At 46.8% G+C, this 22,394-nt stretch overlaps 1 protein-coding gene across 1 annotated transcript in view; it reads right to left on the bottom strand.

Moving 5' to 3' along the window:
- B4GALNT3 (beta-1,4-N-acetyl-galactosaminyltransferase 3) overlaps positions 1–11,392 on the bottom strand; it is an 87,990-nt gene extending 76,598 nt beyond the window's left edge. Inside the window, exon 1 of the mRNA XM_063113999.1 lies at positions 11,224–11,392. Coding sequence (XP_062970069.1) covers positions 11,224–11,392 — 169 coding nt within the window. The remainder of the gene's footprint in view (positions 1–11,223) is intronic.
- Positions 11,393–22,394: the final 11,002 nt, after the last annotated feature.

Raw genomic sequence — 22,394 nt, 5'->3', positions numbered from 1 at the left:
CTTTCAGGCAGGTAAAGGAGAACATTGTTTTCAGGACAACAGGAGGGGTAGGATGCTTACCCTGAAAACCAGCAATGACCCTGTCCTACATTTTATCTCTCTTCTACCCAGCTCCCCTCCTTTGATTTCCTGAGGTTCTCATAATCCTGATATTCATTTGGTGCTTAAACACGTCCTCTACTCCTGAATTACCTGTTCTAGGAGCGTCACTTCTCGGACAGCCCCTCATCCTACAAGCAAGTCTTTTCTCTCACTCCTCCATCGAGTCACTTTGTGCCATCACCATATTTTTTTCCTTCCCAGAAGGGTCACCATCTGGCATTCTTATCCGTTTATGTGATTATTATTATCTGTCTCTTCCTCACCAGAAATGAAGCTCTGCGACGGCAGACTTCAAATTTTTTGTTCCCTGCTATGCCCCTAATACCTAGCACATTGCCTGGCATATAGCGAGTGCTCAGTAAAAATGTGCTGAATGAATGGTTGTCTGTCCCCCTGTCTCTCTGCATTCTTTTCCAGGACCAGCACGGTATCCACATCCTAGGGAGGAAAGTGCAAGGAAAAACAAAGACGGTTTTTCTCATAGGAACATTTTTGAGGTCCATGCTGGGTAGGCAAGGCAGCCCTTAATTAAAATGATCATGGCAGAGTATAGCCAGAGAATCATGTGTGAAACCCAGACCTTTACTATTCTGTCTCCTTCTACCTCAAGTCTACCGCCAACCTCTCAGCTTTTGTCTGTCATCACTTTGGATCACTGCAATAACCACCTGAGCAGCCTCTTTACCTACACGCCATCCTGCAAACTTCCAACAGCTTAATCTACCTACAGTCACAGTTCCTGGGACATAGAAGGGGTCAATAAATTTTTGAGAGTTAAAGTACCCATCAGTGGGGCCGAGCCCGTGGCGCACTCGGTAGCGTGCTGCGCTAGCAGCGCGGCGACGCTCCCGCCGCAGGTTCGGATCCTATATAGGAATGGCCGGTGCACTCACTGGCTGAGTGCCGGTCACGGAAAAGACAAAAAAAAAAAAAAAAAAAAAAAGTACCCATCAGTGGATGAAAAAACGAACTACCGCCTTCACCATATCAAACTCCTGTGTGAAAAAATTTACGTTGCTACCCACAAAGTCCAAACTCAGCAGCCTGGCTCTCAAGGACTCCACAATCCAGTCGCAACCACCTTTTCATACCACGTGAGCCTCTGCACTACAGATTTCGTGGTTCCCTAAACTTTGACTTAGCTTATGCCATATTCCTCAATGGAAATATCTACCTTTGCTTAAACACCACCCCCCCTCCATAATCACAGACTGTTGGAGCTCGAGAAGTTCTTAGAAATTCTAGCCAAAGGACTTCCTTTTGGAAAATAAGAATGGCAAAATACTAAAAAATTGCTGGATGAAATATGACAAACTTCTTTTTATTTACATAGTTAAGCCCTCCATAAAGTATGGGAAATCTCCAGGGGCCAAAACATGAAGATGTTAAAATGAGAGCAGCAAGCAGAGGCTAACACTTTGGCAGCCCCTTAGCTTGGGGACAACCAACAATTTTAGGTAATAGATTAGGTAAATTGGTTTTAAATTATTAAAAAATGGGGGGTGGGGGAGGACAGGGAGCAAGAAGTCAGAGTGGCATGGTGACCAAACTCAGGTGGGGATGGTGGCAGCGGGGTGGGGAAAAATAAATTATTAAAAACAGAAGGACAAAACAGGATTTTAAAAGGGACCTGACAGATTTGAAATAGAACCAAATAAAACATACAGATATGAAAAATACAGTCACTAAAATGAACAGACGGGGTAGGGTCCCACCCTCATTTGTCTCCACCTTTCCCGTGCAATCTTCCCTGCCCTCTGCTGCTGGAAATCAGGCACCTGCATGGGCTCCTCGTCTCCAGCTCCCTTTTCCCAGGCCCTTCACTCAGCTGAAATGAACAGAAAAGAGAACCAAGAACTTTGTCCCTGGTGCATGAGGAAATCCTCAACGTTCTCACGCCCCCTGCCAATCTCTGACTCAGAGGTGGCGGTGAGCAGGGTGAGGAGCCCAGCTGGGTGGGGAATCAGGAGTACGAGCACGTGCTGCCTCATCCATTGGAACCCTGGTTTGCAGGCCGTGTGGAAGGGAGTGGGTCAGAGGATTTGTAAGAAGATCCCAGCAGGCAGGCCTTTAATCTTTGAGGCAACTGCTCTTATGGAGACCACATAGGCAGAGATGACCTTGGTGGCCCAAGTGGCCAGAAACTGTGGGATAGCTGCCACGTCTTGATTCAGGCAACTGAGTCTTCAAAGACCAGTGCTAGAAAAGCAAAGATTTTCAATCCTTGTACCAGCCAGCTGCCAAAAAAAAAAAAAAAAGATCAAAGACTGACTGTCCCTTTGGCCCCTTAGTGACATGGGAAAGTCTCAAACCTACTCCTGAAAGAGGAATCCCATTCCTCTGAAACTGAAACTGAAAACAACAGGACTCACAATAACTCAGCTACTGCTAGTATTTAAACTGAGACCGCTGCCCGGTGTTCCTGTCTCCTAGTCCCAGAAACCCTCAGCGTGTACCCAGGGCATGCAGCAGAATGACAGGCTACCATTTCCCAATTGCTGCGCTTTTGTGTCCTGGAACAGCTCCCAAATATCTCTCATTCTCAGCAAAATCCTTGACTCCTGCCCCACCCCCATGCAAATCTTTGCCTGGGATAGGGATGGAAAGATGGAGGCAGTGCCGAACATCATGGTGGAAAAAGAGTGGTTGAAGAATGTGTATTGGTGGCAGGTGCTGGACAAGGATGGCCTCGTGACTCCTGGGGACTGGACACAGCTGTGTCATGCACCAAGAAACTGAAGAAGCACTGGCAAAAGGGCCAGTTGAGGAATGTATCACTCCTGCCTGCCCAGCCACTCTCCAATTCCTCCCAGACTGTAAACTGTGAGGGGGAAGAGACGGAAACCAACATTCGCTGAGCTAATAACATGTGCTAGGCTTTTATAAATCTAACTGGGCACCTAAACCTTATTTACTTATAAGAAAAGGTCTACAGGATGGCATAATATTGCCATTACCCAGATGAAGCATCTGAGGCTTGGAAAGGAATAACATCTTATACAAGGCCCCACAGCTGGTGAGTAATAGAGCTTGGATTTGAACACTGCTTGTCTTCAAATTCCACAATTTTTTCCAAGGAACATCAATGCTTTTCACGCCAGTCAGTCCCCCACGGAAAAGGAATTGCTCCATAAACATTTCGCTTTAAGTTTTAAAATGAATCACCTTTGCGGCCATTCAAGATTTGTAAAATAAATAAAAATTGAAAAACACACATCACTCAATTTCCTGGGCATTTATATCTAAAATTCTTGGTTGGCCTGGAATGTCAGTTCTCTATTTCCACCCCTACCTGTCTTTCTTCTTCTCCCATCCTTGGGCACTCTTCCCAGGTCCTCCTGCCACGAATTGTAATTTTACCTGTGTGGAGTGGGACGTGAGCAGAGCCTCGGCCACGCACCACGAGAACACAGTTTAAAAGAAATGGGTAAAGAGGCAGCCGTTAGTAAAGGGGCTGGATAAAATCACTGTTTGTGATTTTATTCATCCATAAGCCACAGGCCGGGCAGTGGCCATAGATCATGTTCATGGACCCCCCTGTTGGTCTGACTGGCTTCCTCCCAGACCTTTGAGGGAGGGAGGTAGATGCTCATGTGACAAGCTTTAGGTTTTTGGTCTTCCTGGCCAGTGCCTCATTTTATCAGTAGTGTCAGGGGTGCCCCAAGCTTTCTCAAATTTGCCTTGTATTTATGTCATTGTTTTCAACAACAGTGGCTTAGGCCCCAACATCTGTCAGTAAATTCCAAGCTTTTAATAGTCTTTTGATACAGAAAGAGGTGAGGATTAATTTCTGGATGTCATTCAACTTCTCAATATCTAAATAAAGAGCAAAAAATGTCAGGAAAGGGCCGGCCCGTGGCTCACTCGGGAGAGCGCGGTGCTGATAACACCAAGGCCACGGGTTCGGATCCTATATAGGGATGGCCGGTTCGCTCACTTGGGAGAGCGTGGTGCTGACAACGCCAAGTCAAGGGTTAAGATCCCTTACCGGTCATCTTTTTAAAAAATAAAAAGTCAGGAAAATAATTTTTCAGCTTTTTGGGTTTTTAAATCTCGAATTTCTGTTTAAGGTATTCCAGCATCTGGTTATCACTGCTTATTATACTTTATTTTTCTTTTCAACAATCTCTAGGTCAGAGTAGTGGGATTACAGGTGATTGCTAATTTTTTCTCCATACTTTTACATGTACTATAGCACTTTCATTGATTTCTTTCATGCCTTAATTTGGTCCAGGAAAAATTAAAGTGGCTTACAAGGATCATAGAATATATATAAGATGTTATAAACTAGAAGTAGTTGTGGGGGGAAAAAAAGTAAAATAAAGGTATTGGCATAAAATTAATACAAAAATATAGATCATAAAGTCCTTTACACTTTTCTCCAGGTGAAAATTGGATTCTGAAGCTTTCTAGTAACCAGCACAAAGGGAGAAGAACCCTGACTGGTTATACAATTTACATGACTGATAGAAATTAAAACAAATTCCTCAAGAGAAGTACAGCTATTTCTAATATCAGGACCAGAAGAAACACTTTTGGAGGGTTCTCTCATATAGGAAAAGCAACAGCTCTCAATTGAAGCAGCTCTAACAGAGAATTTCATAGAACTATATACCTTGTAGCATTTGGGTCCTTGGTCTTAAGTTATTATATCAGTTGTTCTGTATGCCTAAAGCACAAAAAAGTAATTTTACAGGTGCTAATGTGGTCCAGATACACAGCTGCTGTCTAGTATAATAAGCATGCGTTATTTTTATAATCACAAGAATATTATTTTTAAAATAAATCACATATCATATGATTCCATAAAGTATAAAAATAGGCTAAATTAATCTATGCTGATGGTAGTGATTGAAAGGGCGCCCACGGGGGGCTTCTGGGGCACTGGTACTGTTTCTTCATCATAGTGCTCACAATGCAGGTATATTCTCTTGTGAAAACTATGCATAAAGCTGTACACTTATGTGCACTTTTCTGTACATATAGTATTCATAAATGAAAAGTTTAAAAAACAGGTGGACCTCAAGAACTATTTGCATACTTTATTTTCTAAAAAAATTGGTCAATATCAGGACTTTCTTAGTTTAAAAATAAAAACATTTAAGATAAAAAACAAATTATACACTAAAATATCACAAGAAGATTCATTTTTGCTTATCTAATGGATACTTCTAACATTTAAATGAGAACTCGTTAGAATCTGAGTCTAAAAATTTAAAGATCTATCTATCAGGCTTTGCTCAGAATATATAACATATTTGGCCCAATGCCCTTTACATACACTATCCAAACAATTCTCAACTCTTCCAGTAGTATTTTTTTTATATTGGCTAACATATAAATCTATTAATTATGTGGCTCACAAAGTCAAAGGAGGATTGTCTGTAAGCTCAACATGGATATTTAGCCTAATTTAGATGTCATAATCTTTAGATATAAGGAAAAGTGCTTGTGGAAAATAAAAGGGTAGTTTTTGAAACTGGTGGAACTCTGTGGAGGAGAACTAGACAGTGAGTGGCCAACTCCAAGGACAGCCTCTCGGCCTCCTTCTAAAGCAAACTCTGCTATGGCGGCTGCTCTGTTTGCTCCATAAAGCTTGGCACTAGAGGGCAAGACCAGGCTCCATGGCCTGGAAAATCACTGCAGGGCACCTACCAGCCTCTCCTGAAACCAGCACAGAAGTGGTGTTTCAGAAGACCTTGTACTGCAAAGCAGTTACAACCACCAGGGCTGAACCAGAGTAGGGACGGGCAGGCACCCCCAACACCACCGAGCAGAGGAGTGGGACCTCAAGTTAGACTGAAGGACCCTGTGGGGTGGGCAAGATAAAGATGGCAAATGTGTTGCTGAGATTCTGCTGACCATATCAGAACAGGAACTGAAGAGACCAGGAAAAGGAGAAATGCCAAATATGGGCAAGGTCTGCTATTATCAAACACTGCGTTCCTGGTACAAACAGTGCTAGGCCCAAAGGAAACACACTTATAATGAAAAGCACTGATGGCTTAACTCTTATCTTTTGCATTTGTATTCAAAGGTTATTGTTGTCTATATGTATGAAGGTACAAGGAACAAGAATTAAGTTCTATTCTTAAAACAGTCACTGATAAACAGAATATCTGCCAGTGGAAAATATCAGGTGCTTGGAAATACAGAGCTGACCCTTCATGACCAGAAGGCACTTATCTGAGTGCATAGTACGTGCCCAGAACTGAGTACTGATTTGAAGGCACGCAGCAGCAGCCGGGTGACTAGAATGAGAGGTAAGTAGGACACGAGAAAAGAAACCAGAACCTCCACGGGAAAAAGAGGCTGCCTAGCCAGCGCAGCCTGTGACACGGCCCCAGCCCACAGCAGCACATGGGGTGGCTATGCTGGCCTCTGTCCTGACTGTCAACTCTGAGCCACACACTACCCCTCCTCTGCCCACACATCTGCCTCATCTGCTTTCTCCTCCCTGCCTGCATCTCAGATTACTGCTCTGCCCTCAGTTACCTCTGTTACTGAAGGTTGTATGTCCCAAATCAGAATGGCTGTGGTGACTGGGAGCTGAAGTGCCTGCCTGACATCTGTGGTGTGCCTCCCTCAGCCCACACAAGTCACTCAGCAATCACAAGGGCAACCAGAAAGATGTGGTATAGACGTAAGGTGGCAAAAGTTCCTGAGCTTGAGAACACTTTGGGATCCAACAGGTAAACTTGGTGCTTAAATGGGGACATGCCGGATCCAGCCTTGGGACATCTAGCAAGAGGCCAGCACATGCTATCTTTCTGTCCTGGCTTTGTGCCCAAATGTCATCTTTTGGCCCTGGCACCAAGTTGGTCCCAGCAGTACTTCAATTAGAGAGCAAAGAACTTAAAAATCATTTTAGTCCAGACCTTCTGCCTTAAGGAGAACCTTTGCTAATCCAATCTGAACAAATGGGTATAACTTGTTAAAAAAATGCCCAAATGGATTATCTTTAACCTCTGTTCCCAGGGCTCCTTTTCAGCCAGTACACACCAGTGTAACTGTACCAGTTATTAAAATACTGAAATGCAGGCTGGTCAGTTTGGTCAGTTAGCTCAGTTGGTGAGAGGATGGTATTGTAATACAAGGTCAAGGGTTCAGATCCCCATACCAGCCAGCCACCTCTCAAAAAATCTTTAAAAACAGAACAGTGAAATGCTTTTTTATGTGTCGATATATAGTGACTGCCTCTCAGTGCCACACTACCATCCTGACACCTCCCCAGGACAGCTTCATGACCCAGCAGCTAAAAGGTTAATGTAAGGCACAGCAAGGAACTTTCAGGACCCTGTACCAGCACCAGCATTCCATACCAAAAGTATGTTTAAATTGCTTTGCTATTACCCTTGCTCGTTCCATTCTACAATGCTACTGTATTTCAAAACTTTCAACCACTTTCTGCTATCTACTGAATAAATGCCACTCTTCAAGGCTGTTATACAAAGTCTCATAATATAGCACCATCCTATATTCTCCCATCTAAGTACTGACCAAGCTTAACCCTGCTTAGGTTCCAAGATGAGATGAGATTGAGAGCTTGTTTGGAGGTTCTAGCAGGGGAGCGCAGCTACTCGTATACCCTTGACCGAAGAACGGTCCTCTCCTCTAGCGGGGAAGGTCGTCCTCTTCGACCGAGCGCGCAGCTTCGGGAGGGACGCACATGGAGCGGTGAGGGAGGAAGGGGACACCCGCCTAGCCAGCCAGATCAGCCGAATCAACCCTGACGATCAATGGGGTGACAGATGTCGCAGCCAGATCGCCCTCACATCCAAGATGAGATGAGATTGGGTGTGTTCAGGGTGGTATGGCCTAGACCTATATTCTCCTTTCTACCCTCTGTTTCACCAAACCCAGCTGCTCAATATTCCCAAACACTAAATTTTCCCCAACTCCTGGTCTTTGTTTGTACTGCTCTTTCTGTCTGGAATAGCCTTCTCTTTCTGTATCCATCAAAATCCTTACCAACCCCTCAAGATCTCCCAAAATGCCACCACTTCCACAAAATACTAGTTGAAAGATTTGTGGCCTATTTCACAGCAACGTCTAGGTTTTACATTTGTAAAACTTAACGACTGTTTTATATTATAATTATTTTTATATAAGCACCCTAGCTCTCCTCCTAGATAGAAAGCTATTGAAGGCAGAAACTATATCCTAGTCATTATATCTAAATGACCTACCACAATGCCTTACTTAAGGTATGCACTAAATAAATATTTGTGTACGTGAGTGAGCAAACAGCCCTAATTCTTTTGTCCAAGGGATCCATTTTCAACTCGTTACTGATTTTGGTTGTTTTTCTCTGAAGCTATTCCAATGTGGCCATATCTTTTCTACATATGGAGCCCAAATTGCACATCATCCACATCTTAAAGTACTGAGTTATTTCATGGAGAGGAAGCAGGAAGCATGCTCCCTGTCATTACTTTAGCACCCTGGAGTTTGCGACTGCCATCTCTCCATACACTTCTTCCAGTATCAGACCAGTGCATCAGTCACACAGGGACAGGCAAATGAAAGACTCTTGGGAAGGGAGGCTGGCCTTGCAGATGACAGGAAAGTTGATGGGTAAGTTGGCAGGGACTGGGACTGCTAGAGAGGGGCAGGCTGGCTGGCTGGAAACCAGAGCCGAGACGGGGCTCTGGTTGCTGTGGTCAAGGCCCTGGGTACAGTGCTGGGAGGGGCAATTTTACCACCCTGGCTGCTGTTAGTATGTCACAGTGTGGAGGAGGGAATGCTAGCAATCCCGTCTACCTCTCCTTTCCTAATTCCTCCTCCTAAGCTCTCCCTCCAGAGCAAAAGCTCTGAGCGGGGAGTAAGACCTATATATAGTACAAGAGGGAACTCCGATGCAAGATATCTGGGCTTCTTAAAAACAGAAAAGCATGGGAGACAAGGAGCCAGAAACCACAGCCACTGTCTAAATCTCACTCCACAAGGAGATCAAGGAAAGAGAAGAATACAACAGGAAAGCCCAGCATGAAAGGCAACCCTGCACAACAGATGAGTTTCAGGGTTCCAGGAGGAGGAGAGGAGGAAACGGTGATCCATCGGTGCCCAGGCTTAGCCTCTTGTTAACAGTCATGGTTAGGGAAACAGAAAGCCGATTCTGGAATAGGAAGCTGGGAACATTTTTCTGGACAAGGTTTGGTTTGGAAAAGGAAACAAAGAATAAGAAGCACAGTCAGAGAGTTAAGACTAATCCAGGAGGGGAACCCAATGGATCCAAGAATTGATGGCTCAGGATGAGACAGCCAACCGGAGACAGAGTGTGAGATTATTATTGTGGCAACCTGGTTCCAGGCCTTTGAGGAGAAAGCACACTTGAGGTAAAGGAAAAGTGGTTAGGGGGAAGAAAGGAGGTCACTGATTCTGGGTCACAAAAGCAACTGCTTTCCTCTCTCTCTTTAATTTGTGCACAGGATCCCAATACCTATCACATTAACAAAATGGTGGCTACATTGGGAAGAGGCGTCCCAGGGAGAGAAGGGAGATCCCTCCCAGGACTCCCACCTGTACACACGCCAAATGAGCTCATCCACTTGGGACTATCCGAGTGGCCGTGGTGTGGAAGAATAGATTCACTCCATAGGTCTTTCAGAAGGAGCAACAAGGCGCAGGGGAGGGAAGCCCTGGCTCTGGGAGGGCAGGCTTGAGGAAGACCTCCCCCACGGAGAGCTGTGGAACCGCAGCTGAGCACCACTTTCTCCTGCTATGCTGAGCTCTCTGGCCCTGGAAATGCTGCAGTGGCGGAGATCATATAATCTTGGTGTCCGTGTTGAAAAGGAGCTTGGAGATCATTTAGACCAAATTCCTCATTTTACCTGAAAAGCTGTCTTTTTCCCTTGATTCCCCAGCTAGTTAGTGGCACAGCCAGTCTCCCAACTCCCAGCCAGAATTATTTCCACTGCCAGAGTGAGGTTAAGCCATAAATATACATCTCTAATCTGATCCAGCGCAGTTACTGTCCCTAGTAATTCCCTCTCTTTGGCCACAGGAGGCAAAGTGCCACACCCAAGTCAGGGTAGAAGACTTGACACAAGTACATGTCAGAGCCTCTTCTCACCAGCAATGTAATTGGCCGTTTTCTCGGAGTTTCCTGACAGGGGGGTGTGGAAGACCATGTGCTTGTACTTTGAACCGCTGCCCCTCAGGCTTGGGTAGGGCACCTGGCAGTTCTGGGAGTTTCTCCACTCCTTTACCGGCAAGTACATTGACCTTCTCCAGTCCCTGACACCGTCAGATTTTTCATTTGTTAGGCCATGAATAGCACATTGAAAGTCACCTCGCACGGCCATGCCTATTGACGTAAAAAGGGAAAGAGACCGCTGCCTCCCATCTTCCTAGGAGGAGGCAGGCACAGAAATACTAAGTGGTTCGGGCTACGTTTTTAAAAACGGGAGGAGGAATCTACCCAGCGCCCAGTCCGCTGCGCTGCGCACGGCCTCCTTGGTCTGGGGAGTTGGGAGATTCCGCAGGATTCGCAAGGAGGGCTTCGGAAAATTAACAGGAGGGAGGTGGCCAGGACCAGAAGAGGGGACGGCGCAGCGAGGAGGTGGGAGACTCGGAGGGAGAGGCGTAAGGGAAGTGGGCAGGAGAGGTGGCTCTCGGCGTACTGCTTAGAAAGAACCCAGAAGACGGAGCAGGAGAGGAGACCGAGCGAGCCAAAGAGAGGGCGGCGGGCAAAGTTTGGGCCGCGCCGCCCGGAGCGCGCGGCCTCGGTGCGGACGCCCGAGCGCATCCCAGACGCAAACCCCAAGCCCGCGCGCCGACCGCGCGCTCCTCTTCCCGGGGAGCCGCCCCAAGCCTCCGCCAGCATGTCTGCGGGGCGTGCGGAGAGCCTCTCCCTGGAGAGAAGCGAGGACCCCCTCGGGTGCCCGCTCCCGCATGGCCCGGCGGCAGGCCCCGGCTCGGGCACCCGGCGCTCGGGCCCCGCCGCTCCCCCACCCGCCTCTCCCCGCGAGCAGGCGCGAGGCGGCGCCGGGCACCTGGAGAGGAAAACGAGTTGGCAACCGGGTGTGAGGATGGGAGGCGGGTCCCCGTCCCCCAGCGCGGGCCCCCGGCGCCGCCCCTCCCAGCTCCGCGCGCTCCGCCGACCCCGGCGCTACTTACTCCGGTTTAGAGGGTTCCCGCCGACCTGGGCCGACGCCACCAGCTCTAGATACAGAGTCCACAGCCCCACGGACACCAGGACGAGCGCCAGCAGCAGCCGGAAGCGCCTCCGCAGCAGCTTGACCGGGCGCAGCAGCAGCAGGAGCAGCGCGGCCCGGGGGCTCCCCATGGCGCGGCGCCGAGGTGGCGACCGCCAGCGCGGGCTGCTCCCCGCCCAGCCCCGCGCCTCAGGGCTGCGCCGAGGCCGTGTCCCGCCGCCGCTCTCCAGCGGGGCGCCGGCTCATGCTCCGCGCGCCAGGGTCCCTCCGGCTGCGCGGCGCGTCGCAGGTCTCTCCAGGAGCAGAGCCCGGCTCCTCCTCCCCGAGTGTCCTCCGCGCTCGGCTCGCCTCTCCACGCCTCTCGTGGCCGCAGGCTCGCCGCCTCCCTCCCTCCCTTCTCGCTCGCTCGCTCGCACACGCTGCCCAGAAGGAGGCTTCCCTAGGTGCCCGCCCGCCCGCCTGCCTCTGCTGCTCCAGCTCGGGCTCTTTTCCCGGGCACACCCCACCTGTCCCGCCTCCGCCCGGCCCCGCCCCCGGGACACAGGTGGGCTCCGCCCCCGAGACGCCGAGGCAGGGGGAGAGCGCCTACTGGCCACCCTGGGGTAGTAGGACACCTGGCCGGAGAACTGGCCGGTGGATGTGTGGGGCGGCGGAGGGGGCGACTCCTGATCTGTCCTCTGCGTGACTGAGGGAAATCGAGTCACCGCCTTGGCACTTGACAGTGTTGCTCCCAAGCTGAAGCGAGTAGAGGCTGGTTCATGGTTGGGGTGACGCCCAAGGCTTTAGCTGCGGAGACTCGTCACCTGCAACGACCACACTCCCTACTTGAGGAAATTAGAGTAGACATGATACTAGTTGGGAGGCAATGGACACTTAATTCAGCCATAGCTTCGTCTTCCAGGTCAGATTTAAGGACCCTTCCTTCCCACGCTCAACGACGTCTCTGAAGGGCCACAGGGAGAAAGAAGCCCAGCTGTTGAGTGAGGGTGTTGGAGTGTTCCAAAAAATAATTAAAAACCGAAAAAAAGAAAAGAAAAGGAAGGAAGGAAGGGAAGGAGGGAGGGAAAGAAAGAAAAGCACTGCAGTAGAACTTAAAAGAAAAGAAAAAGAAAAAGAAACACTCAGAGTTAAAAGATCAACTGGAAAAAAAAGAAAAAACATTTTTTTTGAAAAATCACTGGGCTGGCTGGTTAGCTCACTTGAGTGGGCTTGGCGCTGATAACACCAAGGTCAAAGGTTTGGATCCCCATACCCTTGTACTGGCCAGCCACCAAAAAAAAAATCACCAAGGTGATCTGTATTCCAGTTCTCTGCCTTCAAACAGGTAAAGCATTATTATCTGATTTAAACGAGATAATGCCAAGGTCAAGGGTCACCGGCCAGCCGCCTAAATAAACAAATAAATAAATGAGATAATTAAGGTCCAGTGGGGCAGAGTGAACTGCCCAAGGTCAGTGAGCAGGTAACTGTGCAATTCTCTTTTTCCAGTCTCTCTCCTGGGGAAAAAGGTCAGGAGACTATGGAGAAAGTAAAGGGTCAAAAGTGTTCCTGGACTTTCAAAATCAAGTGAATGTCACGCAAACACTGTTCCAAGACAGGTTCGCAGAACTCAGTGCTGTGCTTCCCTTCTCTCTGCCGCCACTTGGTTGGATGTTCAATCGTCCATCAGTCTCTCCTGGACTGTTGTAAGTTTTCATAACTAGCCCCCCAGCTCCCAAGCTCCTCCCCCTCAACCTAGCCACCCTCTTCACCACCAGTCACTGGTCTTTGTAAAATTCTGTTATGCACCCACACACCTGCTCCAAAACACTTAGTGGCTTCCCAGTGCTTACTGATTTAAATGTAAACTGCAAACCCAGAATTCAAGACTTTCCAAAACCTTTTCTGGGCTTTATGTGACCATATGAAACCTGTTCACTGCCCTTCAACACGTTTTCTTCTCTAGTTGGTCAAGTTTGACCCTTTCTCCAAGGTCGATTTCAGGCTCTGTAAAGCTTTCTTGGACCAGCCCAGTTCTGAGGAACACCTTCCTCCTTGGAGCTTTAGTAGAATTTGCCATCTGTCTCACCATCTGATCTGTTGAGACTTACTTTGATTGAGAGTCTTGTTTTCTCAGTTTCACTGTAAGTCTTCGAAAATGGGAACTTTGCATTTCCAGTATGTAGCGCAACAACCATTTTGTAGTGTTTGAGGATGAGGGTCGCACTTTGAGCAAACATCTCCCAGGACTCTCACTGTAGTTCTTTAGCAGAAGGTGAATCTGAAGGACAATTCTCTAATAGTAGCCCCTGGGAAATGTCTGTGAAGTTCCAAAGCCACAGATTTCTGCACTCCCCATGTTCTTCTTTCTTTCCAAAAGTCCAAGACAGAAGCAGCCACGGTATGCAAGCTTGACTGAGTCAAGTGGGAAGTGACCAGGGTCCCTTAAATAGAGTCCCTCTCTCATTGGGGGAGACCTTTTTGGATGTCAGGCAGAGTCACTTTCAGCACTTGGTCAAGGAAACAGGTGGCAGCCACACCACTATTCTCTCTTCAAGGCTGGGCCTCCTGGAGGCTGGCAGGCTAGCTCAGGTGCTTAGAGTGCAGGCTTATAACACCAAGGTCACAGATTCGGATCTGCGTATCAGCCAGCCATGGAAAAAAAAATAAGACTGGGCGTCCTGAGAGAACTCATGCAATCACTTCCTTCAACCAAGTGCTCAAAGTAGCTATTCTGTGGGGCCTGGAAGAGATTAAAACAGGGAGCAGGCTGTTTAGGCAAGGAGAAAAGATATTTTGTGGAAAAAGAAATCTGACACTTGAAAGGCTAAGTTTCTGGTCCTAACAGTAGATTCCAAAGAAATTCAGAAAAGAGATCACCTTGCACCTCTCAATTTTGTCCTCCTCTTTTAATTTCTACTCTTTTTTTTTTTTTTTGTAAAGATGACCGGTAAGGGGATATTAACTCTTGACTTTGTGTTATCAGCACCACGCTCTCCCAAGTGAGCTAACCAGCCATCCCTATATAGGGATCTGAACCCGTGGCCTTGGTGTTATCAGCCCCACACTCTCCCAAGTGAGCCACGGGCCGGCCCTTGTCTTTTTTTTTTAGTGGCTGGCTGGTACTGGGCTCGAAACTCTTGGCCTTGGTGTTATAACACCAGGCTCTAACCGTACTCTGTTCTTACACATTGAGCAGATCATTAATTTCCCTGCTTATGGTGGGAGGGTACATGGATGGACAGATTTCTTTGACTCTGAGACAAGGAGGCCAGGAAATTCTCTGAATCTGCTTGCTCTCTTTCCTGCTGTGGCTGCCGCAGCACTGAGACACCCTCACATTCACATGTTGTTTGCTCCACACCCCTTTTTGATTCCTATTGATATCACAGCAGGGGAGGGTTTGGACTTTGGGACCCCAATTTTTTTACCAATCGAGGTCCAAAGCTGAGTATATGGATTGAGGTATTCACAGTGGCAAATTTTGGTGGCATAATATATTGTCACCAATGTCTATTCATTGTCATATCAATTTAACTGGATACTCACTAGATCTCTGACAGTCTTTACGTCTTTTTGCCTTCCCACTTCAGCCACAGCACCTGACCCCAAATGGCTCAAGGTTACATTGCACAGATTGCAACTGAAAGGAAGATGACTCACGGAAGTAATGAATTTGATGAGTTTCCATTATATCACCTGTAATACTGATGGGAAGGGCTCTGAGTTTTGGCTTGGCAAAGATGTCAGAGTCAAATCACCAACGTTTTTCTCCCAAATTACAGAGGCTTTGAAAGAGTAATCAATCTAAGCTTTCTAAAATGGGCCAAGCTTAGCACAGAAATGAGAAGATTCCGGCTGGTAGAGAATTCAGAAGGGAAAGGTGTCCACTGACTTGTAGAAATGATAGCAGAACTGCTGTGTCCAAAGCAATTCTTACTCTAATCTATGGGGATGTCAAAAGTTACTAAGTAACTCCTGTGACCCCTGTGCCACCCTTCCCATTTCCTAAAACCTGACAACTACATAATAAGGTGGCACCTTTGAGCTTATAGAGCATTTTAACATCTATGTCACGTGTGTTTTATCTTTCACAACCCTATGAACATAGCAGAGGAGGTAATCCCCTCTACTTACAGCCAAGCTTCACAAGCTTCAGTTTCTTCTTCAAGGTGTCCTGCACCAAGTTCACATGACCAGTAAGTGACAGGATCAGAGCCAGAACCAGATCTGCTGGTCCTCTTTCCATTGTACCCAGAGACCTCCTCCTTCTCTGGCCTGCCCTTCTGCTTGTATTTGTACCTCCTCATTCTTCCCCTTCTCTTTACTTCAGGGGCTTCTCTGCCATCAAATGCATTTTACAGAGATATCTTGGTGGTAGAAATTCTGGTGATGGTCTCTGGGGCCATCATGAAGCCAAATCTTAGTCTGAGACATTGGTGGACTGATTTCCTTCACTTTACCCAGGTCAAGTGTTCGGTTCCCCATATGGCCAGCAAAAACAAAACAAAACAAAAACCCAAAACAAAACAAAAAACCCAGCATGATTTCCTTCACTTTGAGACAATTCCTAAGAGGGAAAAGAACAGAGCTGGAGCTATCTATGAGACATGTTCTGCAAGTGCCTTGGTCATCTTGGCAGCATTTATTTGTTTTCTCTTGCAATTTGTGCAAATCAGTTATGCCAGAAGCTATAGATCTCAGTGACTCCATGTTACAGATAAGGAAATAGGCTCAGAGAGGTTAAATAACTTGCCTGAGGTCATGTAGATGAGCCATATCTTAAATGGGACTCAAACTCGGGCTTTCTAACTTCAGGTCCAGTGCTTTTTTCCTTTTGCACATGTTGCTTCCCTGGAAGTTCCTCTGGAGAAATGCATTCACCCTGGAAACTCTGAGCTCACTTTCAGCACATCCATAACTCACTCAGCCACATGACAGCTCTTCTCATGCTTCCCTTCCTCCCCATCAATGCTGCCTGCTCTGCTCTTAACTGAAGATATCTTTTTTTCATATCCTTCCTTCCACAAGTCCATCTTTCTGCAGAGTTTGCTCCTATGGAGGCCAGTCCCGGAAAAGGGTGGAAGCCTTCACTGAAGGCTTCTTATTGGCTCCTTCTCTCACTTTCCAGTACACTTGGGCTCTTCCATCTGGATGATGGAAAAAATGGCAGGAGCTCTGGCAGAGCCCCAAGCCGCAGTTTCTTCATCTATGCTCCTACATAATTCTGCATACTAGACTGAGAACCAGATGAATATTTACCACCCCTATAGAAGAATATGTGCAAGATTGCATTGTAGAGAGTCCAAAGAATCAAATAAAGGGAATCAAAGAAAAGATGAAGAGAGGGCAGACAGGTCACAATGAGGGTGAAAATAAAGCTCACTGGCTAGGGAAGATCACAGGCAATTCACACCCTGAGAACTTATGACTTCATCACACTCAAAGGGGTGAGTTGTTGGTACAGTCCTCCACAAACGGTGAGGGATGACCCAAACCAGAACCATGTGCTTCGAAGTTCTAAGTCTGGCATCTACTGCTGGGTCCTGCTTCCCTTTCCAGTCTGCAGTGTAAATGCCTCCAAATGATTACAACCACTCTTCCTGCCTTCCTCTCTCAGGGAAGAGGATTCCCCAGCAAGTCAAGAGACAATTATCCAAGTCAAAAAATTCACTTTGACTTGTTCAGGCTTTTCAACTGCATAATATCAATTATTTCCCTCCAGTCAGGTTTGCTTTGTTGCTGGGAAACCCACAAGGAGACAGTGTGAACAGCACTCTGCTTTGCTCATAAGGTGGTGCTGACCTGCTGTCTCTCTGACCACTGACCCCCACTAGAACGACATTCTCTCCTGTCTGCATCCTGCAATCTGCTACTACAGATAATTCTGAGGGGCTGTGTAGCTTAAGCTGAGGAGTAATGACCTGCAGCTCTGAGTAGCTTCTTCCCGACTCCCAAGTCCTAGCATATATTCAGTGGCTATAAGCTGTGTGGCTTGCCATGGCTCCAGGGTAGTGCCCATAACTCTGAGTGGGGCCTTGGTACTTCCTTCTCTTCTCCCGAGGACACATCTAGCAGGACAAGTTTGAATACATACAGGTAGATGTACACACCCTTTGGGAGGCTGCACAGATGGCAGGCTCGGGGGCAGCTCTCTTGCATGCCTTATCTCTCTGACACCACCTTCTGCAGCCCTGAGGGTGTTCTCAGCATTTTCAGAATAGGCTGTAGGGTCACTAGGCCTCTGAGCAAAGCTGTATTTCCTACCTCTATTCTTTCATCCTGGAGAAAGAAACTCTTCCATAAGCATCTCCCCCTCCTGACTTCACAGTTTCTCTAACCCCTAACAGGGCGTGTCAACGACCACATCTTTCCTACATTCTGCACTCTGCCCTCTTATAGCATTCAGCCCAGAAGTCATTCAATAAACATTCTGTAATAATGGTGAATGTCCTTACTTGCTATTCATATGAAGCTCGGTCTCCTCTAAAGCTCAGTTATCTGGGGATGCCTTCCCCTAATAAAACAGAAATCGGGTATGGGTGTTCCTTCCCTTGCCTGCAACACAATTGAATCTGTGCACCTGCCAGGAATGCTGTAGAAAACCAGGCGAGCGGACCGCACAGCTGTGTTAACCTACCTTATGGCTTTGCTAGAGAAGAACAATGGTCCTAAAGCCCAGTACATGTGCAGAGTGCCACAAAACAGCTCAAGGGCTCAAGCCGCAGACAGACTTTATGAAAACCTTCTTTGTCTAAGTTCATAGGTCCAGGCTGTAAACTCTGATGAGAGAACCCCAGCCATGCCACTTAACACTCAATCCCTGTGGCATCTCAGTAGCACGTCTCAGTTTCCAGACGGTGATGCTGGGCACTGATGAGAGGCAGAGCCGTTGGTTTCAGGTTTCTCGGCCACGTTATCTAAGGACCGGCTGCTTGGGATTTGATCGGTGCTGGTTTTGGAGAGAGGCAGACGCCGTCTTTGGCCCAGAACAGACTACTCTTTGAGCTCTGCCGCCACCCGGACTGGGGATGGAAGAAAGAAAACAAAAATCTCCACTGTATGTGGTTCTCTGGAATTTAACTTGGCCCTGGAGAGGGAAAATTAAAGAGCAACATGGCTCTTATACCCTCAGCGCCCTCGGCAGGCAGCAAATCCCATTAAAACTGAGCCTTGTCAGGGCTGGGAAAGGTTAGGGTAAGGACAAAAACGACTCCCGCCCTCTCAGCTGTCTCATTCCTACATGAATACTAAGGTGCCAAGTGAAGGAGATGGATCTAAAGTCAATTCACATCAATCAGTTGAAACGGAACGTTGTCATCTGGCCAAGCTACAAAGAAAGGAGGTGAACACAGTTTAGCAATTTGAGAGGACGATGATGGCACTATGTGGCTGTGGGACGAGGCTTTCTGTCATTTCCCTGCTTTCTCCTGCATCTGTCACATACAGGGTGTGTGATGGAGGGTGGCAAGGGCAGGCATTTGGCATAAGAGAAGGTCTTTTGGAGAAAGTGGAGTGATGAATTCTTCCTAAACTTTTACATTGTCCTGGAGCTTCTAACAATTCTTCTGCCTTGGCAAGTATTCTGCTCTTCCACCAGGTGTTTTGTCCTCAGAAGAGGGCTGTGAGGGCAGGCCAGTGGGAGACGTGCCTGGTAAAGCCTTGCATTCTGTCGTCTGGGTCCTTTCAGGAGACATTTCACACCTAATTTTCCTTCAGAGGATTTAGAAAGTAACCTCAGAGACTTCAAATCAGTCTCAAACATTTTTCTTACCTAGGTCAGCTACACTTTTGCTCTACATTTGCAGATCCCAGTATTATCTTGGTTTTCTCAGCTGAATATTTTGCATTTTGTTTGGTTTTCCCTTAAATTCCATACTATTCTCAAAGGAGATTACTCCTGATTTTAAAGACCTCTAGGAAAAGAAACCCCACAGCATTCTCACCATTAGTAGGTAGAGTCACGGAAAGGAATGTGTTGCTTTGCCTCCCACGGGTTTGTCAACCCTTTTCCCCTGGGTGACGGAGCCACCAAAGATTACTCAAAGCCCATCTCTTCTGAGCAGTGAGAAGCCCCAAAAAGGGGTTAATCTCCTAGAACCCTCAAGAGAGAGGCATTCCTTCCATTTGGGAAATTAACCCCAAATTGGGGTTCTCTTCTCGCATTTATTCTCCAGACCAGGAAGTTACAGGAAGAGAACATAGGTGGGGTTTTTGCTAAGTACAGTTTAACAAGTTTAACAATAGAAGCTGGTAACATTCAGTAAGACAAGCAAGGTGTCTAATAATACAATTTTCAAGAAGTTAAGTTGATTCACAAAAGCTTGATTTTAGCAAGCGTTCTCTTCTTACAGCAATTTCCCATTATCTTTACATATCAATCAGTAACCTGTCTGTCCTTTGAGCCAGCAACCTTGCTATGCTACAATTCTTTATCTTACAACAGAGACTAGCCTGAGGAAATTTTCCTGTCCCCTGCAAGGTCAACATTTTATATGTACTTTTAAGAAGCTAGGTCAAACCGGAAACTGCAAGGCTTTGGAAAATCAGGCCCTGTGAGATACATTTGCTTTATGTACACTCCACAGGAATGAGAACACCTGGGGAGAGAGTGTGGAGACTTGAGAAGAGAGCCCAGGTCACAATTTGGGAAACACCAACACTGATGGAGCATCACAGAAGGGGTCAGAGACAAGGAGCAGGCAAGCGCGGCAGACACAGAAGTCAGAAAGAGGTCTGAGAAGCAAGAGAGCCTGAGGCAAGATCCGTGCACGCACAGCCAGGGCAGCAGTCTCAAGATGCCCATGCACAGCAGACAAGGATAGGAGACCAGGTGTGATGTATCTGAAGAGGAGGGGGCAGAGGAGAGGCTGGGAGGGGTCTGGTCACGTTGAATCCCAAAGATAAGGACAAAGTAGTCAGGCTTCAGGAAATGAGCAGAGAACATAGAGAAAGAAGAGTTGCAGGCGGGCTGTTTAACCGGCTGTTAGAGCACAGTGTTATAAAACCAAGGTCAAGGGTTTGGATTCCCCATACCGGACAGCCATCATAAATTGTTTTTGGGGGGAAGGAGTTCATTGCATAGCTGTCTGTGCATAGAGAGCACAGCTATTTTCTACAGAAGCTTATCAGGTGCTGGCCTGGTCTGGGGAGTGACACAAAAAATGTGGGGCTGGAGTGGGGAACCACTTTAATTTTACTAAGAACACTACACACACCAGCTCAATTTGGACTGATTATTGAGCTTGGGGCCGAATGGAATCTTATAAAAATCTGCATGACAATACTACATTTAGGCTTATTCAGATTGTGGATCCCTCTATTTAATATTTAATTATCCTTTCCAAAAGTCAAGGCAAGGTTGCCAATTAAGAGGCTCTGGAACAGTCAACATAGCAGTATTGAAGTTGTACTAATTCAAAATTGGCACTGCTATTGTTAATTGCTGAGGGGATTACTGGATATGACAACCGTGACCCAAGAGGGGAAGAAAATGTCACAAAGCCAACACAAGGTCAATCAGAAACATTGTGGCCCAATCTGGAGTTATTGGGACACAATAGCTGCAAAAAGGAGTGAAATGGGGTAGCAGGGGAGAACAGGGCAAAATGCACATAGGATCACTGTATTATTTCTTATAACTGCATGTGAATCTATAATTACCTAAAAAAACCAGATAGATAGATGAGCTGAATTATCAAGCATGATAAAATAAATGTTTGTCAAAACTAAAAAAAGGATTCAGCACACCAACCTGAAATGCTTCTATTATAATAACCTAATATCTAATATTAATTGGGTCTACTTCTCAACATCATATTTTTTGCCCATTGGATGGACTGTTTATGTGTCAATACAACACAATTTTAATTTTTCAAAAAATTGAAGTGGCTGGCTCAGTTTGAAAAAAAAGGCCATGTAGCTCCAGAGGCAAAAAGGAAGAGATGCCAAGAAGATCTGAGCACAAGAGCAGTAATAGCTGCCACTTGAAGGTCAAGCTCCCAGAAGGCTGCTGTGGCAAGGGCACTGGGTTTCTCAGTAACAGTCTTGCTCCACATGCACTTACATTCCTGTTAAGATGTGAATATTATCATCTGGTAGCCACCCCATCCCCCAAAGTGCACCATCCCCAAAGTGAAGGATATCCTATACGCAATAACATGGGTCTACGTGATGTCACCTTAGATACAAGGCAATTAAGTAATTGCTCCAGGAGACTAGGTTGTGTTCACAGTTGCTTTTTGTAGGGGTAATTTGAAACTAAGCTACCAGACAGTTCAGGGGTGGAATACTTCACAGTTTAAGCCATAAAGAAATGTTTTCATACAGAGACTTAAAAAACCCCTTTCGAAACATTTTCTTTGCAGGGCCTCCCTTCACTCGGCAGCCAAACCCTCCCTCTGGCTCCATCTCTTCACCTGCCTCTTTTTCTGCTGGTCTGCTCTTCTAGATCCATTTTGGCTCTGTATGAAGCCAACTATGACTTGTTGCAATCCTAGACTATTTTTTCACCAGCGGTCAATTCAACTCAGTAAATCCTTCATCAAGACCTGCTCCTAACCAGTCTATCAGTCACCCCTCCCCAGCCCCCTCCCCTCTTTCCAAACATTCACTTCTCCTCCAGCTCTTCGTCACATCAACACCTCATCGCACTTTCGTGGATGGCCTTGGTTTTATTCCTTCTGTGGAAAGGAGGCAGTTATCTCTGCAGAGTTACCGGGGTGTCTTTTCGTACTGCCTCCATCAGTGCTGGATCTTACTCTCCTCTGGCATCTTATTTGTCAACATCCCTTTCATTCTTCTGCCTTCAGTTCTTTCCTCTGGCCTTGCCTTTCAGCCTACCAACATGATCCTGCCTAAAGCTATCAAAACTCCTTTCCTTGCTTTTGTCAACTCCAAAGCCACTTCTCGTCTTCCTCCTGGCCTCATCCCTCAACCTAGTACAGGCCAACTTCCACCTCCTCTTCATGGAATTTGCTCTAAATTCACCTGCTACTAAATTGCCAAATTTCAATTCTAATTCACCTTATTTTTCTTCAGCGTTTGACACTGCTGCCAACCTCTTACTTCTTGAAGTTCTCACTCCTCTAGATTTCCAGGACGCTATTTTCTTGTTATCCAGACTACTCCTTCATTAGAGGCTACCCCTCCTCT

This window comes from Cynocephalus volans, chromosome 1, assembly GCF_027409185.1.
Source record: "Cynocephalus volans isolate mCynVol1 chromosome 1, mCynVol1.pri, whole genome shotgun sequence".
Classification (NCBI taxonomy): Eukaryota; Metazoa; Chordata; class Mammalia; order Dermoptera; family Cynocephalidae; genus Cynocephalus; species Cynocephalus volans.
This window is presented reverse-complemented; position numbering and strand designations above follow the sequence as displayed.